Genomic DNA, 18,367 nt, shown 5'->3' with positions numbered 1-18,367 from the left:
CAAAAAAAATATAATTTTTAAATATGCAGTATAAAATAAAATGGTAAATACCTGGGCAAAATAAAATATTATCGAAAACGAGCAGGCAAGACGGATGAACCGACTCGTATCGAGAAGACTAGAAAAGGGAAATGAGTATTCTCAGGGTCTTTGCCCTCCCTGCGGCGATTGCAGCGACAACAATTTCCTCTTCTTCTCCGTTTCCCTTTCCAACCAAGTTGCCCTGCTCCCTTTCTGCTGCATTAGCGACTCGCTGCCTCCGCTTTGCTGCCCTCAGTATGGATTCTTCGGCCGTCGAGATTAAGACTAACTTCATCCAAGTGAACTTCTTGCACCATCGCCTGCTGTTCTCCTCGTCTCTTCTCATGCTTACTTGCGTTATTGGTTCTAATCCTTGTGATCTTATTTTGCAGAAAGATATGATTTTGCCGGAACTCCTGGTAAGATGCACTTTTGCGCCATTGATTATTCTTTCCTCTTTTGTACTTTACCATGCATATGCTCTTATCTTTTGGGATGCTATTTTTTTTAGCGAGGGCATTCTTGCAAATGGTTTTATTGACAAAAAATAACTAAAGCTTGTGTTGCATATATAGAGATTTCATACTTGAATGTTTTCCCTGCGGGTAATTGTTTAGGGTTCATATTTTTTTTCCTCGTGATCACATTGATTTACTTTTGGAAGATTTAAATGTTTGTTTCCAAGATTGAGGTCTGCTACAGTGAATAAGGCAAGATGAAAAAACAGATTAAGATGGAATTTTCTATTTTTTAGTAGTATAAGTTGATCAAACAACATGTGATAGAAACCCATACGTTCATTTACTACAGAAGTAAAAGTAAAACCTTAAGATTGCTTTGTTCAGGTAACTAATTTACCATTATCTCTTGTCTAAAACCTTAAGATTGCTTTGTTCAGGTAACTAATTTACCATTATCTCTTGTCTAATTGCATCACAGCTAGATTTTTTTCTTATAGTTTGAAAGGTATAGATCAAATTTATTGAGATGTGAACTTTCAGCTAACTTTTTGTTTCACTTTTCTGGCCTAATTATTCATACCCGTTTTATGTAACATCTAGTTTATTTCAAAAACTAAAGCCAAAACCATCGACTTTTATCAAATTATTATCACTGCTGCAACAAGAAATTATTGAGTACTAAATATTTTGCATTTTCTTTTTCAGCTACTTACAACTTTTAATCAAGTAGAAAGAAGATATCTCTTTTTAAAATCATAAAAACAACACTGAATAAGTTATTTTTTACCCAACTATTTCATATATCAAATAGTTGATGTGCTCCATTTTCCCAATTGGGTGCAATCTACTCAGTAGTAGATAGGTGATCCTCGATTCATTCTCCTATACCATATTCCACAACTTGTTTCAGCTTGCTTGGTTTCTCGGATTACACCTCTTATATATTGTTTTATGTGATTTCAGACAGAGTTCATGGTGGATATGAAATGTGATGCATGTGTTTCAGCAGTGAATAATAATCTTCTAAAACTTGATGGTAGGGCTAAATGACCCTTGTCTCAACAATTTTGTAGAGAAAATTTCATCTTATTTGTTATCAGGTTTTTGCTAGTTCACTGCTGGTGTGTTTCAGTTAATCACCCATATTTTGTTTTTCTTTGTCAAACAAGGAATAAAAAATGTTGATGTAGATTTGAGCAATCAAGTAGTAAGGATTCTTGGATCAGTTTCTGTGAAGTCAATGGAAGAGGCTCTTGCTCTGACAGGTCGCTCTGCTCGATTAATTGGACAAGGCAATCCTAATGGTTGGTTATTTTTCTTTCCCTGCTGTAATCATTCCAAGACTTGAGTAAATCAAAGTAAAAGCAAGTAAAAGCTTTGCCTTTTATTCTATTGGCAGCTTCATAATATAATTGATATATGTTCTCATATAGGAAGATTTACAGGAGTGCATCAAGCAACTAATTTCCTTTTTTTGTGCTTGCAACATATATATCCTGTACAAATGAACAGCAACCATGTGTTGATTAATAGAAAGAGTTCCAAATTATTGTACCAGCTGCTAAGCTCTCTGTTGCTTTTTATAAATTATTTGATGACCATGTAAAGTTTTTGCTGCATATTCCTGTTAAAATTGTGATTCACGTATATTAGAGTGAAAATATTTACACTGGTTTGGTATCATGTAAATGAGTCTTTGCTACCAGAGTTTGTGTGTTTGTGTCAACTACATAATGCTGATATGTCTTGGTAAGCATGCACATGTGACACATCTTCTTCTAGCATGATCATCATGATATTTTGTTAATTTTATACCAAAATTATAATTGGGAACTTGAATGTGGTTTTACAGTTAGTGGAAAGTCTAAAGATGGGAAACTATCAATTTTCTGAATACTAATAGTTAAAGTAATTTGCATTTTTCCAGATTTTTTAATCTCTGCTTCTGTTGCTGAGTTCAAAGGTCCAGTTATATATGGAGTCGTACGTTTGGCTCAAGTGAGCATGGGATTGGCAAACATTGATGCCAGCTTTAGTGGGCTGTCTCCTGGGAAGCATGCATGGACCATAAATGAGTTTGGAGATTTGACTGAGGAAGCAGCAAGTACTGGGAAAGTCTTTAACCCTCCGTATAATATTTCTGAAATGGTAATGAATCATACTTCTCCTAGTTTTTTCATACCTTTTATAGACAGAAACTTGTTCTCTCAAACTTTGCATGTCAATTTTTTTTTTATTGTTGGTTGTTGCTCTTGTAGCCTTGAAACAACATGCCTTTATATACAATAATTTTTTCAAATATAACAAATTTGATTCAATTGATTATTTAATTGTTATTGCCTTATTTTTACAAGTAAATAATATATGTGAAGAGTATCCAAGGAATATAATACATCTATATTCATCTTGGCATTGCTTTGATGCATGCCAAAGCCATGCTAATTGTCAGCACAATACAATACAGTGCTAAAATCAAACCATTCCAACTGGATACTGAAACTCTGACAAGGAAAAATACTTTAAACTCAAGCATGCAGTTTCCTTTTATCTTCTTTTTCATTTCCTTTCTCCCTTCACCTTTAATTAGCCATTTGTTAACATCGACACTTTGGCATGATGCTAAAATTGTACTATTCTAGTTAAATATTGAAATTCTAACATGCCATGAGATTTAAAACCTTGGAGTGGTTAGCATGATGATAGGTGCCATGTTGCCACAGAATTTTTTCATTAAGAACTCTTCCATCAATTACTAATTCATATTTCGTATATGCTATAAACAGGAGTAAAACTTATGGCATATATATAATAATAGGATACTTCCTGTTGGTATTGAGTCTGATTTGGACTTGTGTGATAATTCCATAATAAACCTTTTTGGGAGCTTGTGCAGGTATAATCATGATTATGGTTTGAAATCTCATATCGTGTCGGGCGAAACGGCTGAAATGTATTGTTCTAGTAAATTATTGAAATTCGATTTCACTTGGCATCAAGATTTAAAATCTTGAATCATACTATAATTCCGATCTTTGACTGGAAAGATATTATTCCAGCATCGTGCCGACACTCCAATGTATAGTGCCGGTGATAGTTTTGAGGTTGGAGGAAGGAGATGAAGCAAAGGATCTTGAGTGGTATCGAGTTTTAAAAGTTGCTTGGCATAGACTCCTTCCAACACTTTATCTTCTTTTTTCTTTATTTTCTTTTTTCTTCAACTCTAATCCATTATCGACACCATACATCAAAACATCGATACGATATCAAAACAATATCATTCCAATCAAAGATCGAAATTTTGACACGGATCAAAATTTTGAACCTTGGTCATAACTGCTTAATACTTGAGATTACCTTCAGAAATTTCCAATCATTGTTATGTAATTGTTTTAGTCTGCCTACTAACTTTGTTGGTGAGAAAGCTCTGATGTAGATAAACTAATTTCTTGATTGAGACTGATATTTGATAAAATTCTTCTAATTATTCTACATGATTTATGATGGGTTCTAAAATGGAGTATCGACAAACAGGAGGTGGCTAATCTTTGTGGATTTCTATTGTTGAATGACAAGTATAATTTTTCTCAATTCTGTATGGTTTTATGTTGTTTGAATGACAATTAGAGTTGAATAGTAATTGTTGAATATTTGTTGGAAATCATTTTTTGTGCTTTCTAAATAACCCATTTCTACATAGGCACATATTTATACATTAAATGTGTTTTACTTAAATTACAAATATTTTATGCATCCTTTCATGATCAAAATTTTTTTTCAACCAACCCATCTCTTTGATATATTCAAGTGATCCATCCAACTAGTTTATCCACTTGACCATGTCAATCAACACATTTAACCAACTTGTTAAACATAAAAGCTCATTTAAATATGTTTATGATTAAAAATCCATCAGGGACTAACATGTATAAGGTGGCTACTCAAATGATTCATAAAGCATGTGTAGCTACTCAAACATTCAAGATAGAAAATTGCAACCCAATTAACAAGTAACATGCCTTTTGATTGTGAAATAAAGTTGTCAAAAGAAGCTAAAACATTTGATCTAATCCTTTACAAGAGCTTAGTTGAAAGTTTGAAGTTCCTAGCATGCACAAGGCCAAATTTTCTTTATAGCATGAGATCCGTGAGTCGATTCATAGCTAAATTAACACTTCGAATGTTACAAATGGATCTTATGCTATATTCAAGTAGGCTCTCAGTGATTATCTTAATTAAATATTTAATCACTTGGAACATGTTGGACTTTCCTTGCGATTGGGGAGGAAATGCTAATGATTAAAAAAGCACCACTAGATTTATATTCTGTTTAGGGGATATAATATTCAGTTGTACATCTAACATATATATGGCGCTCTATCTTGCGAAGTATTCACTAAGTCTGCTGTAATAGCATCATGTTTTATCATGCAATATGTATAAGAAGCTTAATACAGAATATATAATTACATCAAGGAGCAGTTTGGATTTATTGGATTATGAATCCATAGCCGCACTTGCAAAAATCCTATGTATCATGAAAAAGGCAAAGTATTGACTTGAACTTCTAGCATATATGAAAACTATAAAGCTGAGTCCTTGTCATAGATCAATATCAGGTTGCATAGGTTTTAACTAAGCCACTTGCCAGTTGGAATACATCTCTTCACAAAGTTCAAACCCCAATTAGTATAGTCGAATGGAAGAAAATTGAATTTAATGGGTAGTGCTGAAGGTAAATTTAGTTTGGTTACAAGATAATCTATACATGGATGATCAAACTCAAGTTTGACTAAATCTTCATGAATGAAAACACAAGGGTTACAAGAAATATCTCTTTGAAGAATATAGGTTTTACAAAACAAAACGTCATTTTGAAGCAGCTTAAGTTTTTTGAAGTAGAATAACCTAGCTACTAGAAAGAAAGATGAAGTTTTTTATTATGAATGTAAATTTCCATCAATATGAACTTTTATAACCTCCTTGTTTTCTCATGTAACTCAGAATTCTGACCATATATAAGGCTGCAAGAAAAGGAAATAAAGTCACAAGGTTTCTTATCTCCTCTCTCTTATTCTCCCTTTTTTAGCCTGCTATTGGCTGCCTAAAGAAATGTGCTGACATCAATATTCCCAGCCCAGATATGTCTTGATCTCAAATTCTTTTATGTGAAGCACATTGGCAAATGCTTGTTTAGGAGTGTAAGCAATGCCCATCTGAGCATGACCATCAGAATGGCATCATTGGAGGTAGCAACCTAGCCTGCACATGTGACAAAGAAGGGCAGACATTTTTGTAATAAGATAAAAGATTTAACTAAATTATATTGAAGGGTCTCCCAATTTGCTTTCTATTTGCATAACAATTTATCAACTTGAGACACACTTGCAAATTCATGATCTGATAAGGTGATATGACCTACTAGAGGTCAGATAATTGAACTAGTGTAAGAGGATACTACCACCTCTATGTGCAAGCACAACCCAAACAACTTTTCTTAAAACTAGGTAAGCAAGGGAAGGATTAGTTCCAACAAATGCTAGTAGAAATGTAGCAATATGATAAAGTAGTTAGGGCTGTAAATGAATCGAACGTTTGTGAATAAGCTTAATGTTCGGCTTGGTAAGAGCTTGTTTATATTTGTTCAATACACATAAAATTAATTAAATTAACAAATTTGAACAACTCGTTAAACTAAATAAGTAAGCTTGAACACATATGTGTTCAACTCGTTAATGTTCGTGAACAAAACTCTTATCAACATGCTAAATAAACAAAGAAACAACTTTTAAAATGAACAAACAAGTTTATATTATCAAGCTCAATAATCAATCAAACAAGCTTAAAATGTAAAAATTTCAAACAATTAAACAAGCTTGAATTGACATCTAAACAAACCAAGCTCAAGTTAAGCTTGAACCAAGCTCAAGACAAGCTTGAACCAAGCTCAAGCTCATAAAAAAGAAACCAAGTTAAGTTTGAACAATTATTTCAATAGCTTGATTTTAGGCTTGACTTGACTTGGTTTGACTCAGTTACCTTATCAAATAAGCTTGAACATCGCAAAGCTTGGCTTGGCTTGGCTCATTTACAACTCTAAAAGTAGTAAAAAGATGACGTTGGATGATAAAAGAGTTAAACTCTCTAACACTAAAAAAAACACAAAACACACACATACAAGGGAAGTATCTAATTTTGCTTTAACACAACATTGTATCACTAAATAATCCTCACAATTGCATTAATGTGAAAGCTATAACACCAATCTCAAACAACAATGCTACTCAACTTTTGTAGCAACACATGAATATAAATGTACTTGTCATCATCAAGCACATATACTAGAGGTATGCTAGAGGAAACTTGCTGGTGATAGTGAATCATGCTTTGCTCATAGTTGTGATTGACAACATCAATGCTGGTGATAGTGAATCATGCTTTGCTCATAGTTGTGATTGACAACAGTTGATGCATGGCCTAGGAAAAGCATCATTGAAGATGGGAAGGACTCACATGCCACTTAAATGATGATTGACTGAGATGACACTGGGGTGACGATCTTAATGCAAACAGGAGGAAGGTGGGGGAGGGAAGAAATTGGCTAGGAGAGGGGGTTGCTTGCACCTTATGAGGTGAGGAATTTGCATGTGTTTGTCAAAGGTGTGATCTACTTGCACGTAGAGGGAGGTGTCTTCTGAAGGAACTAATCAATAAAACCTAGGGTTACCAAAGGAACCGAGATTGGGTCAGTTAGAGCTTTACTCAAGGAAAAGCAAGTTCAGCCCTACTTTGGAAATTGGGCCCTAAGCTTAACTCACTATTCAGGTACTGAATTAGCTGCTTATTAGACCTAAATAAGCTCACATTATCCTCAAATTAACCCCATATTAGACCACTTGACAATTATTGCTAGCTTATTTAAATCCATTAAATAACAAAGGGATAGTTCATTTGTGATTTAGGTAATTACTTTTCTTATGGTATGTTTGTAATTGGTTCATATAAGGGTGAAAGTTTGGTTACAGGTGCTAGAAAGAAATTGCCATGGGTATCCCACACAATTAATGCAAGAAGATGATGCATGCTGGGTAGCATACACGTGCATTGATTCTGGTCCTATTGTTGGCAAGCATGGCAACAATGCTGAACAATGATAGTGTTCCATGGGCTTTACCGTTTAGCAGGGACACATCCTATTTGTAGATTCTTTTGTTTCTTGTATCATTCCATATCAGACTGTCTTGCATTTCTGTTATAGTGAGCCCTTAGGCAACTCAATACAAACTGATGGTCAATTATGGTTCTTCATGGTCTTTTTTTTAGTTCATCCACTATAACTTGATTGTTTTTTTTTCATGTCATGCTTTCTAGAGATTGGAAAAGGTAACATGGCTATGATTTTGTATCTTTTTCAGCCCCTTGGTGACCTGGGAACACTAGAAGGTCTTGATACAGGCATATCTCACTTCTCAGGTTTTAAAGAAGGAATTAGAGTCTCTGACCTCATCGGTCGTTCGATTGTAGTTTATGCAACTGAAGATAAATCAGTCCCAGGCATTGCCGCTGCAGTTATAGCAAGAAGTGCTGGAGTTGGTGAAAATTATAAGAAGCTATGCACATGTGATGGTGTAACCATATGGGAGTCGAGCTAGATCTTGTTTCTTTGCATTTGGGTCTTGTTTGTGTTTCTGTTGTAAAACTTCAGTACATCTTTAATACTCTGGAGGATTCGCTTGAGGATGAACAAGCCATGGGTAAATTCTGTGTATTTTATTGGAGCTAAGCCTTCACTTTGGGATCAAAATTTCATTGATATCCAATGAAAGATTTCTAGCCTTTGTCAAAATTGAATTGAGAGACATCTGACAGCCTTGGAGGACTCTTGGTTCATTCACAGTAAGATTTTTGTATTGAATCGTAAGGATAGATCTTTTTAATTAGAAATTTTTTATTTTTAATATGTTCATCTTGTTCTATTGCTGGCAAATTTTATTGAAAAGATTGTTAGAATAGGTTGCGTACTCTTTTGCAAATGGATCTGGTATGGTTTTGCAGTATCTCATTTGGTATAGTAGTAGATTCGCTTTGAGGTGGTGGTGAAACTAGATTACTAACTCCATCCTTTCTTTAAATGTTACTTGAAATGCAGTATATGTTGGTGCAGGAGCATTAGATAATTGAATTGATATTTTGATCATGACAAAGGATTTAAGTTAAGTTTGGTGTGTACTAATAAGCTGAAATGAGTGTATAGGTAGTACATGAAAAGTCTTAGTTAAGGCTAGACAAGGAAGTCCTAATCTGAAGGACTGGATAAGGAAATCTTAGTCAGGAGGATTGAATAGGAAGACTTGATAAATCAAAGTACTAGATGACAAGTCTAGGTGGGTCGTGGATCGGACGTCTAGTGATGTGATGGGTCAGTAAGGATTAGACATTAGAGGAAAGTCCTCGGAGCCGAGGATTGGATGTTGAGCAAAAGTTTAACCAGGTCTGGAGGAATGAATAGTTGGTAGAGGTAAACTCTCTTGGAAGAAGTAGGTGAGGACGCGTTCCATTGAAGAGAATAGTAGGTATTGGTTTGACTTATGGTTTCATTGGAAATTTAAAAGTCAAGACCAGATAATTGATAAATTGTCAGAATTTCTGTTATATATGTTTTGCACTAACTCTATGATGTAGGAATTGAGAGATTGGAACTTCGGATTTTGGGTACTCCTATTGGATCTCGGACGATCGGACAGTCACCCAGATTGGATCCAGGCGTTCGGATGTCAGCAAATCAGGTCAGTGAGGTGGATGAGGTGGCGAGCCAGGAGTGATCAAGACACTTCAGCTTCTTGGCCTCGTAAAGGCTCTAGGCGCTCAGAGATGGATAAGGTGTGATGAAGTCAAAGCTGATCCGGTCTATGTCAGCATTCCAAACATCCAAAAGAGATTTAGACGCTCGGAGATGCTGTTAGAGTCGAGAATAGATCGACAAGACGACATGGAGGCACTCGGAAAGAGTTTTAGGTGGAATCAGGCTATAAAAGAAGCTACAAGGGGAAATCCTAGAGCATCCTTTTACGCTACCTCGACGTCCATTTTGCATGTGACCAAGACACCCAAGATGCCGTCGTAATGTCGGAATGCCGCATCGATATCCGTACGCCATAGCAAATTCATTGTGTCGATAAAATTTACTTTAATTCTCGTCTATTTTTGTACTTAAATTATTAGGACGGTAAAGATTTATCAATCATACACTTCTGTGTAAAGGCGAGACTTTTTCTTGAAAGAGAAAGAATTAGTGGATTGTCCATTATAAATGATCAAGGACTGTGGGCCCTGGAGTAGCAGATTGCTTTACATATATAACTTTTAATTTTTTCGCACATTACTAATCCAAGATCAAGTCTTGGAATATTTTTATCATTTATCTTTTTGTGCAAGAATTTTTTTTTATGGCCAATCAAGAAGCTACAACACCGCCAGACCTCCCCTATTCTATCGGCGAAGACTTCATGTAATGGAAGAGAGGAATAAAGTACCACTTGAAGACTCAAGTGGAGATGTGGATCGTGATCTAGACTGGCTTCATCCTCCCGACCGATGTAGATGACATCTCACAACCATGCGAGAAGTGGGACAACGTCACCAAATGCAAGATTGAGGCCGACGCCAAAGCTACCTAAACCTTGCAATGCTGCCTCACCAAGGAGGAGCTTAACAGAGTGGGTCTATTTATAAGTGCAAAGGACTTATGGAACAAGCTCATTCAGCTACACGAAGGAACCTCAGACACTAAGACAAGTAAGCGTGACTTACTTTTTAACATATTATACAATATTAAAATGTAGGATAGAGAATCAATACCATAATGTAGCTATCTAAGGAACAGTGACTTTGAAGTCACTATTCCTTAGATACATTAATTTTTTTATGATCATTCCACGAAAATACGAATTGTGTCAAAAAAGAAAAACCCATTTTTTCTTTTTCTTTCGATTTTTCATTTTTATTTTATTAGAAAAAAGATTAAATAATTACAATGGATTTAAAAAAAATGAAAACTTATTCTTAGGTAAATCAATTTCGAAATGCTTCCGTAAAGTGTCTGATATCTCTTTCACATCTTCTATCCCAATTCTCATAAGATCTTCTTTACTCTTGCTCAAAAGTTCTAATAGTGTATGTATATTCGACCTTTTGAGACAATTATAGGTCCGATAAGGTAATTCTGATTGGTCAATAAAAACTCCATGTATATTACTTCTCAATACAATTTCTTTCAAATTTAGTAAAATTTCATGTACCGATTCTTCAATACCTACTATCGTAGAATATTCATGTGGCACCTTCTCAGATTTTGCACATGTGATACATGTTCCTTCTATTTCTCCAAGTAAAGCCCTTCGCATGGCAATACCCATGATATCGGCTTGACCTTTCATAAGTGGGCACAGAATGAAACGACCATAATAAAGACGATTACTATCTATTCTTGATTCAACACACCTCCACTGCAGTGTTCGAGTGGATCCTACTACTTCCTCTCGAACCATACTATAATAATACTATTATTAGATCAGATCATTGAATCATTTATTTCTCTTGAAATCCTTTTTTATTATTTCTACACACGTCTTTTTTTAGGAGGTCGACATCCATTATTCTCTGCACTTCGTCGACTTCGACTAGTCTTTCGCCTTCGACGGCTATGAATGAAAGGTGACCATTCTGCTAGAGGAGAGACAATCACCATGTGGCTGACCAGGAGGAACCTCTGGATCCCTGCCCTGTTCTTTCTCCTTTCCTCTCTGCAACGAGCAGCGCCGGGATCCGCCACGCCCCTCTACGACGACTGCGCTCCCCAGCGATGCGGCGGCCAGCAGGAGGTCAGGTTCCCGTTCTGGATCATCGATCGCCAACCGAGTTACTGCGGCCCTCCGGCGTTCGGCCTCACTTGCATCAACGACACCGGCGACCTCTTCCTCACCGTCCTCAACATCAACTTCTACGTGCTCCAGATCTTCTACTCCAACAGCTCCGTCCACTTTACTCTCCGCGACGCCTGCGACTTCCTCCCCGGCATAAACACCACCGGGTTCTTCCCCTTCAGCGTCAGCGCCTCCAACAAGCAGATCTTCTTCCTCTACAACTGCTCCGGGCCGGAGAGCGACATCCCGAGGAGCTACCAGAACATGTCCTGCCCCCGGTTCAACACGGTCATGTTCGGCGGCGAGTATGACCCCGTCCGCACACGCTCGCCGGATCCGAACTGCACCGTCGGCGTGGTGCCGGTGATGGGCGACTCGAACATCAGCGCCGGCAGCAACTACAGCGCCCTGCTGCGGGCCGGGTGGATGGCGAATTACACTTATGCCGCGAGGGATTGCAGGCAGTGCGCCGCCAGCGGCGGCCGGTGCGGCTACGACGCCAACAACACCTCGACGAGGCAGGGCAGTATCTGCCTCTGCCCCAGTGGAGTCCATCTCGGAGATTGCAGCAGTGACAGTGAGTATCTGAGATCAGATTACGCGATACCAATTGCTGGATTTCAATTTCTATTCTCTGTTCTAACTGCAGCTGCAGGGAAGAAGAAGCATAGGAGATTGTTAGCAGCGGGTAAGGGAAGCTCTTGCTCGAACCCCCCACCCTAATCCCATCCCATGCCTGGTTTTTGTTGACGATCGATAGATTCTCTTCTGATACAGTTACTGCTGGATCCGCCGGATTCCTCGCTCTCACGTGCGCCGCCATCATCCTCGTTTGGAGAAGATTTACTAGCAATAAGGTTGTCTACTCGAATGCAGGAAAAGCAAGAAGATCAACGCGCCAGTCAAGAGCTCCTGACACTATCGGATCTGATGAGGAAGTCATTAATGCCCCCCTGGTTGATTTTTTCAGTATTCGTAAGGCAACAGATGACTTTGCAGTTACAAACAAGCTCGGTGAAGGTGGTTTTGGTTCAGTCTACAAGGTAAGAACTAAGAACAAACAACTTCTCCTTTATCAAGCTTTATGCGATCTTATTCGAAACAAAACTATGTATCTATTGCAGGGAAGACTAGAAGATGGTCAGTATATAGCTGTGAAGAGACTCTCTGAGAACTCAAAACAAGGCTTTGAGGAGTTGGAAAATGAAGTTAAGCTAATTGCCAGACTTCAACATACTAACCTTGTCAAGCTTTTAGGTTGGTGCATTCATGAAAATGAGAAACTACTCATCTATGAATATATGCCCAACAAAAGTTTGGATAAATACTTATTCGGTTAGTCATCTTACCATATTTCTCACTCATTTGATTCAATTTCATGAGTTCCATTTATCTGATCTTCTTGAGTAATTAAGATACATATATATGTTTTTTCAGATTCAAACCTTTCAGCGCAATTAGATTGGCATAAGAGATTTTGTATAATACAAGGCATTGCTCAAGGACTTGTTTACCTCCATCGCTATTCAAGACTACGCATCATTCATAGAGATTTGAAGACGAGCAACATCCTACTGGATGAGAATATGAATCCCAAAATTTCAGATTTTGGTTTGGCAAGGATATTCGAAGAAAGTCATCTGGAACAAAACACAAGGAGATTAGTAGGCACATAGTGAGTACTATCATCTTTTATCAACTCAATTCCCATCTTATGTTTTGTGTGTTTCTTGATAACTTTGTTATATAACAGCGGTTACATGGCCCCAGAATATGGCTTGCATGGTCGTTTTTCTGAAAAGTCTGATGTATATAGCTTTGGGGTGATTCTGCTCGAGATCATTTCTAGTAAAAGAAACTCCGGCAGCTCATACTCGATGAATGATTCGTCGTTCAGTCTTCTTGGATACGTAAGTAGATCATCCCTCCCACCTGTTCATATTCTTTAACCTGATTGTTATGACTGATCAGATGATCAAAGAACCATTCCAAATATACTTGCAAATCATTTGTTATTCGTATATTGAGATCTTGTAGGCATGGCATCTTTGGGCGGAAGGAAGATGTTGTGAACTGGTAGATCCACAATTGATCGATTCGTTCTCCGTTTCTGAAGTGGAGAAATGCATTCAACTCGGCCTGTTATGTGTTCAGGATAGGTCGGCCGACCGACCAACGATGGATGCTATCGCCACAATGCTGGTGAACAAGAATCCAGTTTTACCATTGCCTCAGCAACCTGCATATACCTCCAGAACAGATTCACCAACACTGATGCCGATACCGAATTCCCGAGCACCAGAATTGACCATGAGCACCATCGAAGGGAGATGAATTATTTTTTTCAAACCCTAAAGTATATATTAGTTTAATTTGAAGGAATAATCACATTGCCTATAAAACCAGAATGGGTGTATACTTGTGTTTGATCTCGTATTAGATCTTCTGCCTTCATATACGCACCTGTCTTCATCTACTCCATGATCATGGACTAGTTGTTTAATGAACATTCATTGAGATTTTGTTCACCAGTTGCTTTACATTAGGGTTATTTTACGTGGTATTAATGATTTTACGTATATATTATTGTATCCCAAATTCACTTTGAAACCACCAAACGGCGATCTTTAGGCAATTAATGGGCGTGGGGCGAAGCAGAGCTGCTGGCCCCCGTCGTCGACCTGTGAGTCCTCTGCCACCTCCTATGCCATTTTAATCGCCGCCTCGTCTATACCTCCTTCAAAGGGCATTCTGGATCATGGCTTTGGAATCTAGATCACGGCCTAGATATAATTAACGGTCTTAGATTCACCAAGATTCATTGATAACAGCACATGGATGATTCATCTTTTCATTTTTTTTTAATTTCTCAAACCTTACACTCTATTTGGGAGGAGGTGAGGGGAGGGGAAGGAAAGATAAATAAGAGGATAGAAAATTTTGACTTTTATTTAGGATGAAGTGAGTTTAAGGAGGGGAAGAAGGGAGAAGAATAAGTTTTATCCTTATATGCTCATAAATTATTAAAATTTCTATTTCTAATTTGAGGGTAAAGTAGAAGAAGTTTCTTACATTCTGACACTACAACAAAATCCTACGGTAACAACGGAATTAGCGACGGAAATTATTTTCTGATGCTAAATTAGCGACGGAATTTAAATTTGGTTTCTAATTAACGATGAAATTTATGTAATTAAGTGAAGGAAAAAATATTTCTGTCGCTATATTTGCGACGGAATTTAAATTCGGTCTCTAAATTGATGATGAAATTTTTTATCCGTCGCTAATCTAGTGACGAAAATTAATGTTTGTCGCTAAATTAGCGACGAAAAATAATTGTCGTCACTAACTAGCAATGAAAAATAATTTTCATCGCTAAAATTGTGATTTTTAGGGTTTGGCCCTGATTCTTTTCCCTCGCGCAATGCTAAATCCTGATCGCTATTTTCCGGCTCTAACTCTCGACTGATTTTTCGGCTCCGTCGCGGACTCTCGGCTCTCGATTGTGATCCCGACTCCGACGTTCCCAACTCCAACGTTTTCAACTCCGGCGTTCCCGACTCCTATAAGTCTCTCCCCGATTTATATTAGGTTTAGGGTTTTAGAGTTCAGTGGCCTCGGGATTGGCAGGTGACCTCGTCGGCATCAGCCCCAACCTTGGCGAGCTCGCTAGCGTCAAGCGCGGCCTTGGCGAGCTCGCCGGCGTCGGGCCCGATGTAAAATACTGAAACAATAGAGTATTAAAAAGGTTAATTTAACTTAATTGAGTTTAATTAGATTTAATAAAGTAATTGGGCTTGATTAAGGGGTTAATTGGGCTGTTAATTAACTAGGCCCAATTAGTAATAGATTAATGGGTATTGGATCCTAACCTTTAACCCGACCCGACCCGTTAGGAATCCTATAGAAGCTACAGTGACAGCCACTCGCGACTCGCTTCCCCTCTCTCTAAGGGTGGCAATGGGGCGGGGCGGGGGCGGGTTTGTCATTCCCATCCCCGCCCCCGAATTACATCCCCGCCCCCATCCCCGACCCCATCCCCGAACCCGTGGGTTTGGGGAATCCCCATCCCCGAACCCGCGGGGATTAAATCCCCATCCCCGCCCCATCCCCGCCCCCATCCCCGACTCTCAGGAAACAACAACAAGTGTTTTGTGAAACAAGCCTCAAGATCATTGGAGACCACAAATTCCCCATCCGCGAACCCGAACCCCGACCCGAAACAACAAGTGTTTTTTAAAGAATCGGGGCGGGTTCGGGGATGGGGATAGTATTCCCCATACCCGCCCAAACCCGAACCCATACCCGAAAAAAACCCTGAACCCGAACCCATATCTTAAATCGTAACAAACTCTTATGAGGGATAGCTAACGACAATTGATCTATAGGAAGAGATCCTTAACAGGGGTACTCGGTGACAGAGGCTAGGATATCAGATAGTATGACCGGGGGCACTTTATGATAGGAGATAAACCTTAACCGGACTATCGAGTATCATTTCCGACAAGTAGTCATTGCATTAGAGCATAATGATTGAATTCCAATGAAGCCTAATGAGGTCTATTTGGGTAGCTTGGTTAGAATCCCTGCATTGATATAAACGTTGAGGAATGGTAAAGCGTCCATGATACCATCAACCATAGTCTCAAGGAATCCGAAATCCTAAGATCGTTCCCATATCTGTCATCTAGTTGATTTCTTTTCGATCGAGGTTTAAGTACTTTAGTTCTCTCTCTCCCCCAACACCAAAGCTCATACATTCGCAAACTCTTTTTGTGCTAGTTTAGTGATAAATTTCATGGTCTCTGTGGTTTGATATCTTTTTATTACTTGACGACATCCGTACTCTTGCAGGACCCTATCGAGTTTTTGGCGTCATTGCCGGGAACTGTGCGCTATTTTTCATTAGATTTTTGCATTTAGAGTTTTTCTACCATATTCTTCCATTGAGTCATTTATTTTTATTTCTTTACTTCTTTTTAATTGTTACAACTTTACAAATTCTTTTTTTGGAAACATAATAATATTTTCTTTTGGTGTGCATGCGTAGGTCCGAACAAGCAGAGTTTCTTTTTGATCTGGAGATCGGAAGAACATACTAAAGGAGACTTCAATCCCAAAGGTTAGCCACATAAGAACCCACACCAGACACTATGGCTAACAAACCATTGAAGGATTATGCTGCACCTTATGTTAGAGGAGTGTCATCCAGCATCGCCCGACCAACTTAGCAAATAATTTTGAGATCAAGCCTGCATTTATTCTCCATGATACAACAAAATCAATTTTGAAATGGCCCAAACGAGGACCCCAATCTACATTTGGAGAATTTTTCAAATAATTGCAGCACCATGAGGATTCATAGGGTTAATTTTGACACAGTCAGACTCATGCTATTCAAGTTCTCACTTAGAGATAGGGCAAGATCTTGGCTTGCCTCTCTACCACCGAACAGTATCACTACTTGGGAACAATACGAACAAATGTTTCTCAACAAATTCTATCCCCCAAGTAAGACCGCTCATATGCGCAACATGATATCAAGCTTCATGCAAATAGATGGTGAATCTTTAATTGAAGCTTGAGACCGTTTCAAAGGGATGTTAAGACAGTGCCCACACCACGGTTTAGAAAAATGGCTTGTCCTTCACACCTTCTACAATGGGATCAACGATCAGACAAAAGTATATTTGGATTCCGCAGCAGGAGGTGTATTAATGAACAAAAGCTTGGAGGAAGCCGAAGACAAAATTAAAAGTGTGACACTCAACCATCACTAATGAGCTACCAAGAGAGGTAATCATTCAAAAACTCTTGAAAAGTACGAGATGGACAGTCTTACTCTGTTAACTACACAGATGGAAGCCCTCAACAAGAGATTTGATAATATGAATGTCAACAAGGTCAATGTGATATCCACTTCATGCGAGCTTTGTGGAGATTCTAGCCATACAAAGGAAATATGCCAAGTGGGATCAATTCAAGCTCAAATTGCCCAACATGAATAATGTGATGCCATTGGTACGTTTCTACATTCAATTCTGACAAATTTCCTTTCAGCACTTAATTCCAATTTTTAATTATGCATTTTTCTTCAATTTCTATCTTTTATCATAATTTACTTGGAGATTTTCAATTAGTCAAATAACGCTTACAGGGAGAATTGCTTCAATTCTAAGTTCTTTAAAGAGCTAACATTAGTGAGTTCAGTGATTAAGTGACAACAACTTACCTTAATGGCGACAAGTGAAGATGAAGCAAGACCTAGAGAAACCCTGAATGTGCCTTGAGACAACACTTGGAACGCATGGAAATCAGATTCAGTCAAATCCTTGACAAACTAAAGAGGCAAGATGCTATAATTACTGGACTATAAAATAATCAAATTGGTAAAGTTCCTATACGAAATGCAAGGTAACATAATCATGATGACAATGATGATGATGATATTTCTGAGGACATTGATGATAGAGCTTCTAGTGACAGATCTGGTCATGTTAGAATTGGTAATAGAAGAGGAAGGATAAATGAATATGTTGGTAGAAATTTGGGCAATATCAAGATGAAGATTCCTTCATTTCAAGGCACAAGTGATCTAGATGTATATTTAGAGTGGGAAAAGAAAGTGGAATTAATGTTTGATTGTCACAACTACTCTGAAGAAAAGAAGATAAAATTTGCTACTGTTGAGTTTATTGATTATGCTATTATTTGGTGGGATCAAATTATTCTAAGCATGAGAAGAAACAAAGAGAGACCTATTGTCAACATGGGAGGAGATGAAATCTATAATGAGAAAGAGATTCATGCCCTCACATTACTATCGAGATTTGTACCAAAGATTACAAAGTCTAACACAAGGGTCCAAGACTGTGGAGGAACACCACAAAGAGATAAAAATTGCCATGATTCGAGCCAATGTGGAGGAGGACCGAGAAGCAACCATGGCACGATTTTTACAAGGTT

The 18,367-nt window shown here is 38.0% G+C and overlaps 2 protein-coding genes and 1 non-coding gene across 3 annotated transcripts; 2 read left to right on the top strand and 1 right to left on the bottom strand.

Annotated features, from left to right (window-relative positions):
- The first annotated feature begins 102 nt into the window (after nt 1–102).
- LOC141830866 (copper chaperone for superoxide dismutase, chloroplastic) lies at nt 103–8,439 on the top strand. The gene is made up of 6 exons (XM_074718308.1): nt 103–320; nt 414–440; nt 1,446–1,518; nt 1,652–1,786; nt 2,410–2,630; nt 7,895–8,439. Exons 1-6 carry the CDS (start codon nt 132–134, stop codon nt 8,129–8,131), a joined length of 882 nt encoding a protein of 293 aa, XP_074574409.1. The 5' UTR covers nt 103–131; the 3' UTR covers nt 8,132–8,439.
- A 2,776-nt stretch (nt 8,440–11,215) lies between these two features.
- LOC141830865 (cysteine-rich receptor-like protein kinase 19) lies at nt 11,216–13,863 on the top strand. Its single transcript, XM_074718307.1, has 7 exons — nt 11,216–11,978; nt 12,051–12,089; nt 12,179–12,444; nt 12,526–12,736; nt 12,839–13,076; nt 13,155–13,311; nt 13,439–13,863. The coding sequence occupies exons 1-7, from the start codon at nt 11,225–11,227 to the stop codon at nt 13,733–13,735; spliced, it is 1,962 nt and encodes a 653-aa protein (XP_074574408.1). The 5' UTR covers nt 11,216–11,224; the 3' UTR covers nt 13,736–13,863.
- A 3,063-nt stretch (nt 13,864–16,926) lies between these two features.
- On the bottom strand, nt 16,927–17,030 carry LOC141831281 (small nucleolar RNA R71). The gene has a single exon (XR_012602028.1). It is a non-coding gene; the product is annotated as a small nucleolar RNA R71 (small nucleolar RNA).
- Between the last annotated feature and the right edge of the window lie 1,337 nt (nt 17,031–18,367).

This window comes from Curcuma longa, chromosome 6 (genome assembly GCF_044706935.1).
Source record: "Curcuma longa cultivar G26 ecotype Majalengka, Jawa Barat chromosome 6, ITB_CL_G26_1.1, whole genome shotgun sequence".
NCBI classification, from domain to species: Eukaryota; Viridiplantae; Streptophyta; class Magnoliopsida; order Zingiberales; family Zingiberaceae; genus Curcuma; species Curcuma longa.
Note: the sequence above shows the minus strand (reverse complement) of the source record. Positions and strands in the feature narration are given on the sequence as shown.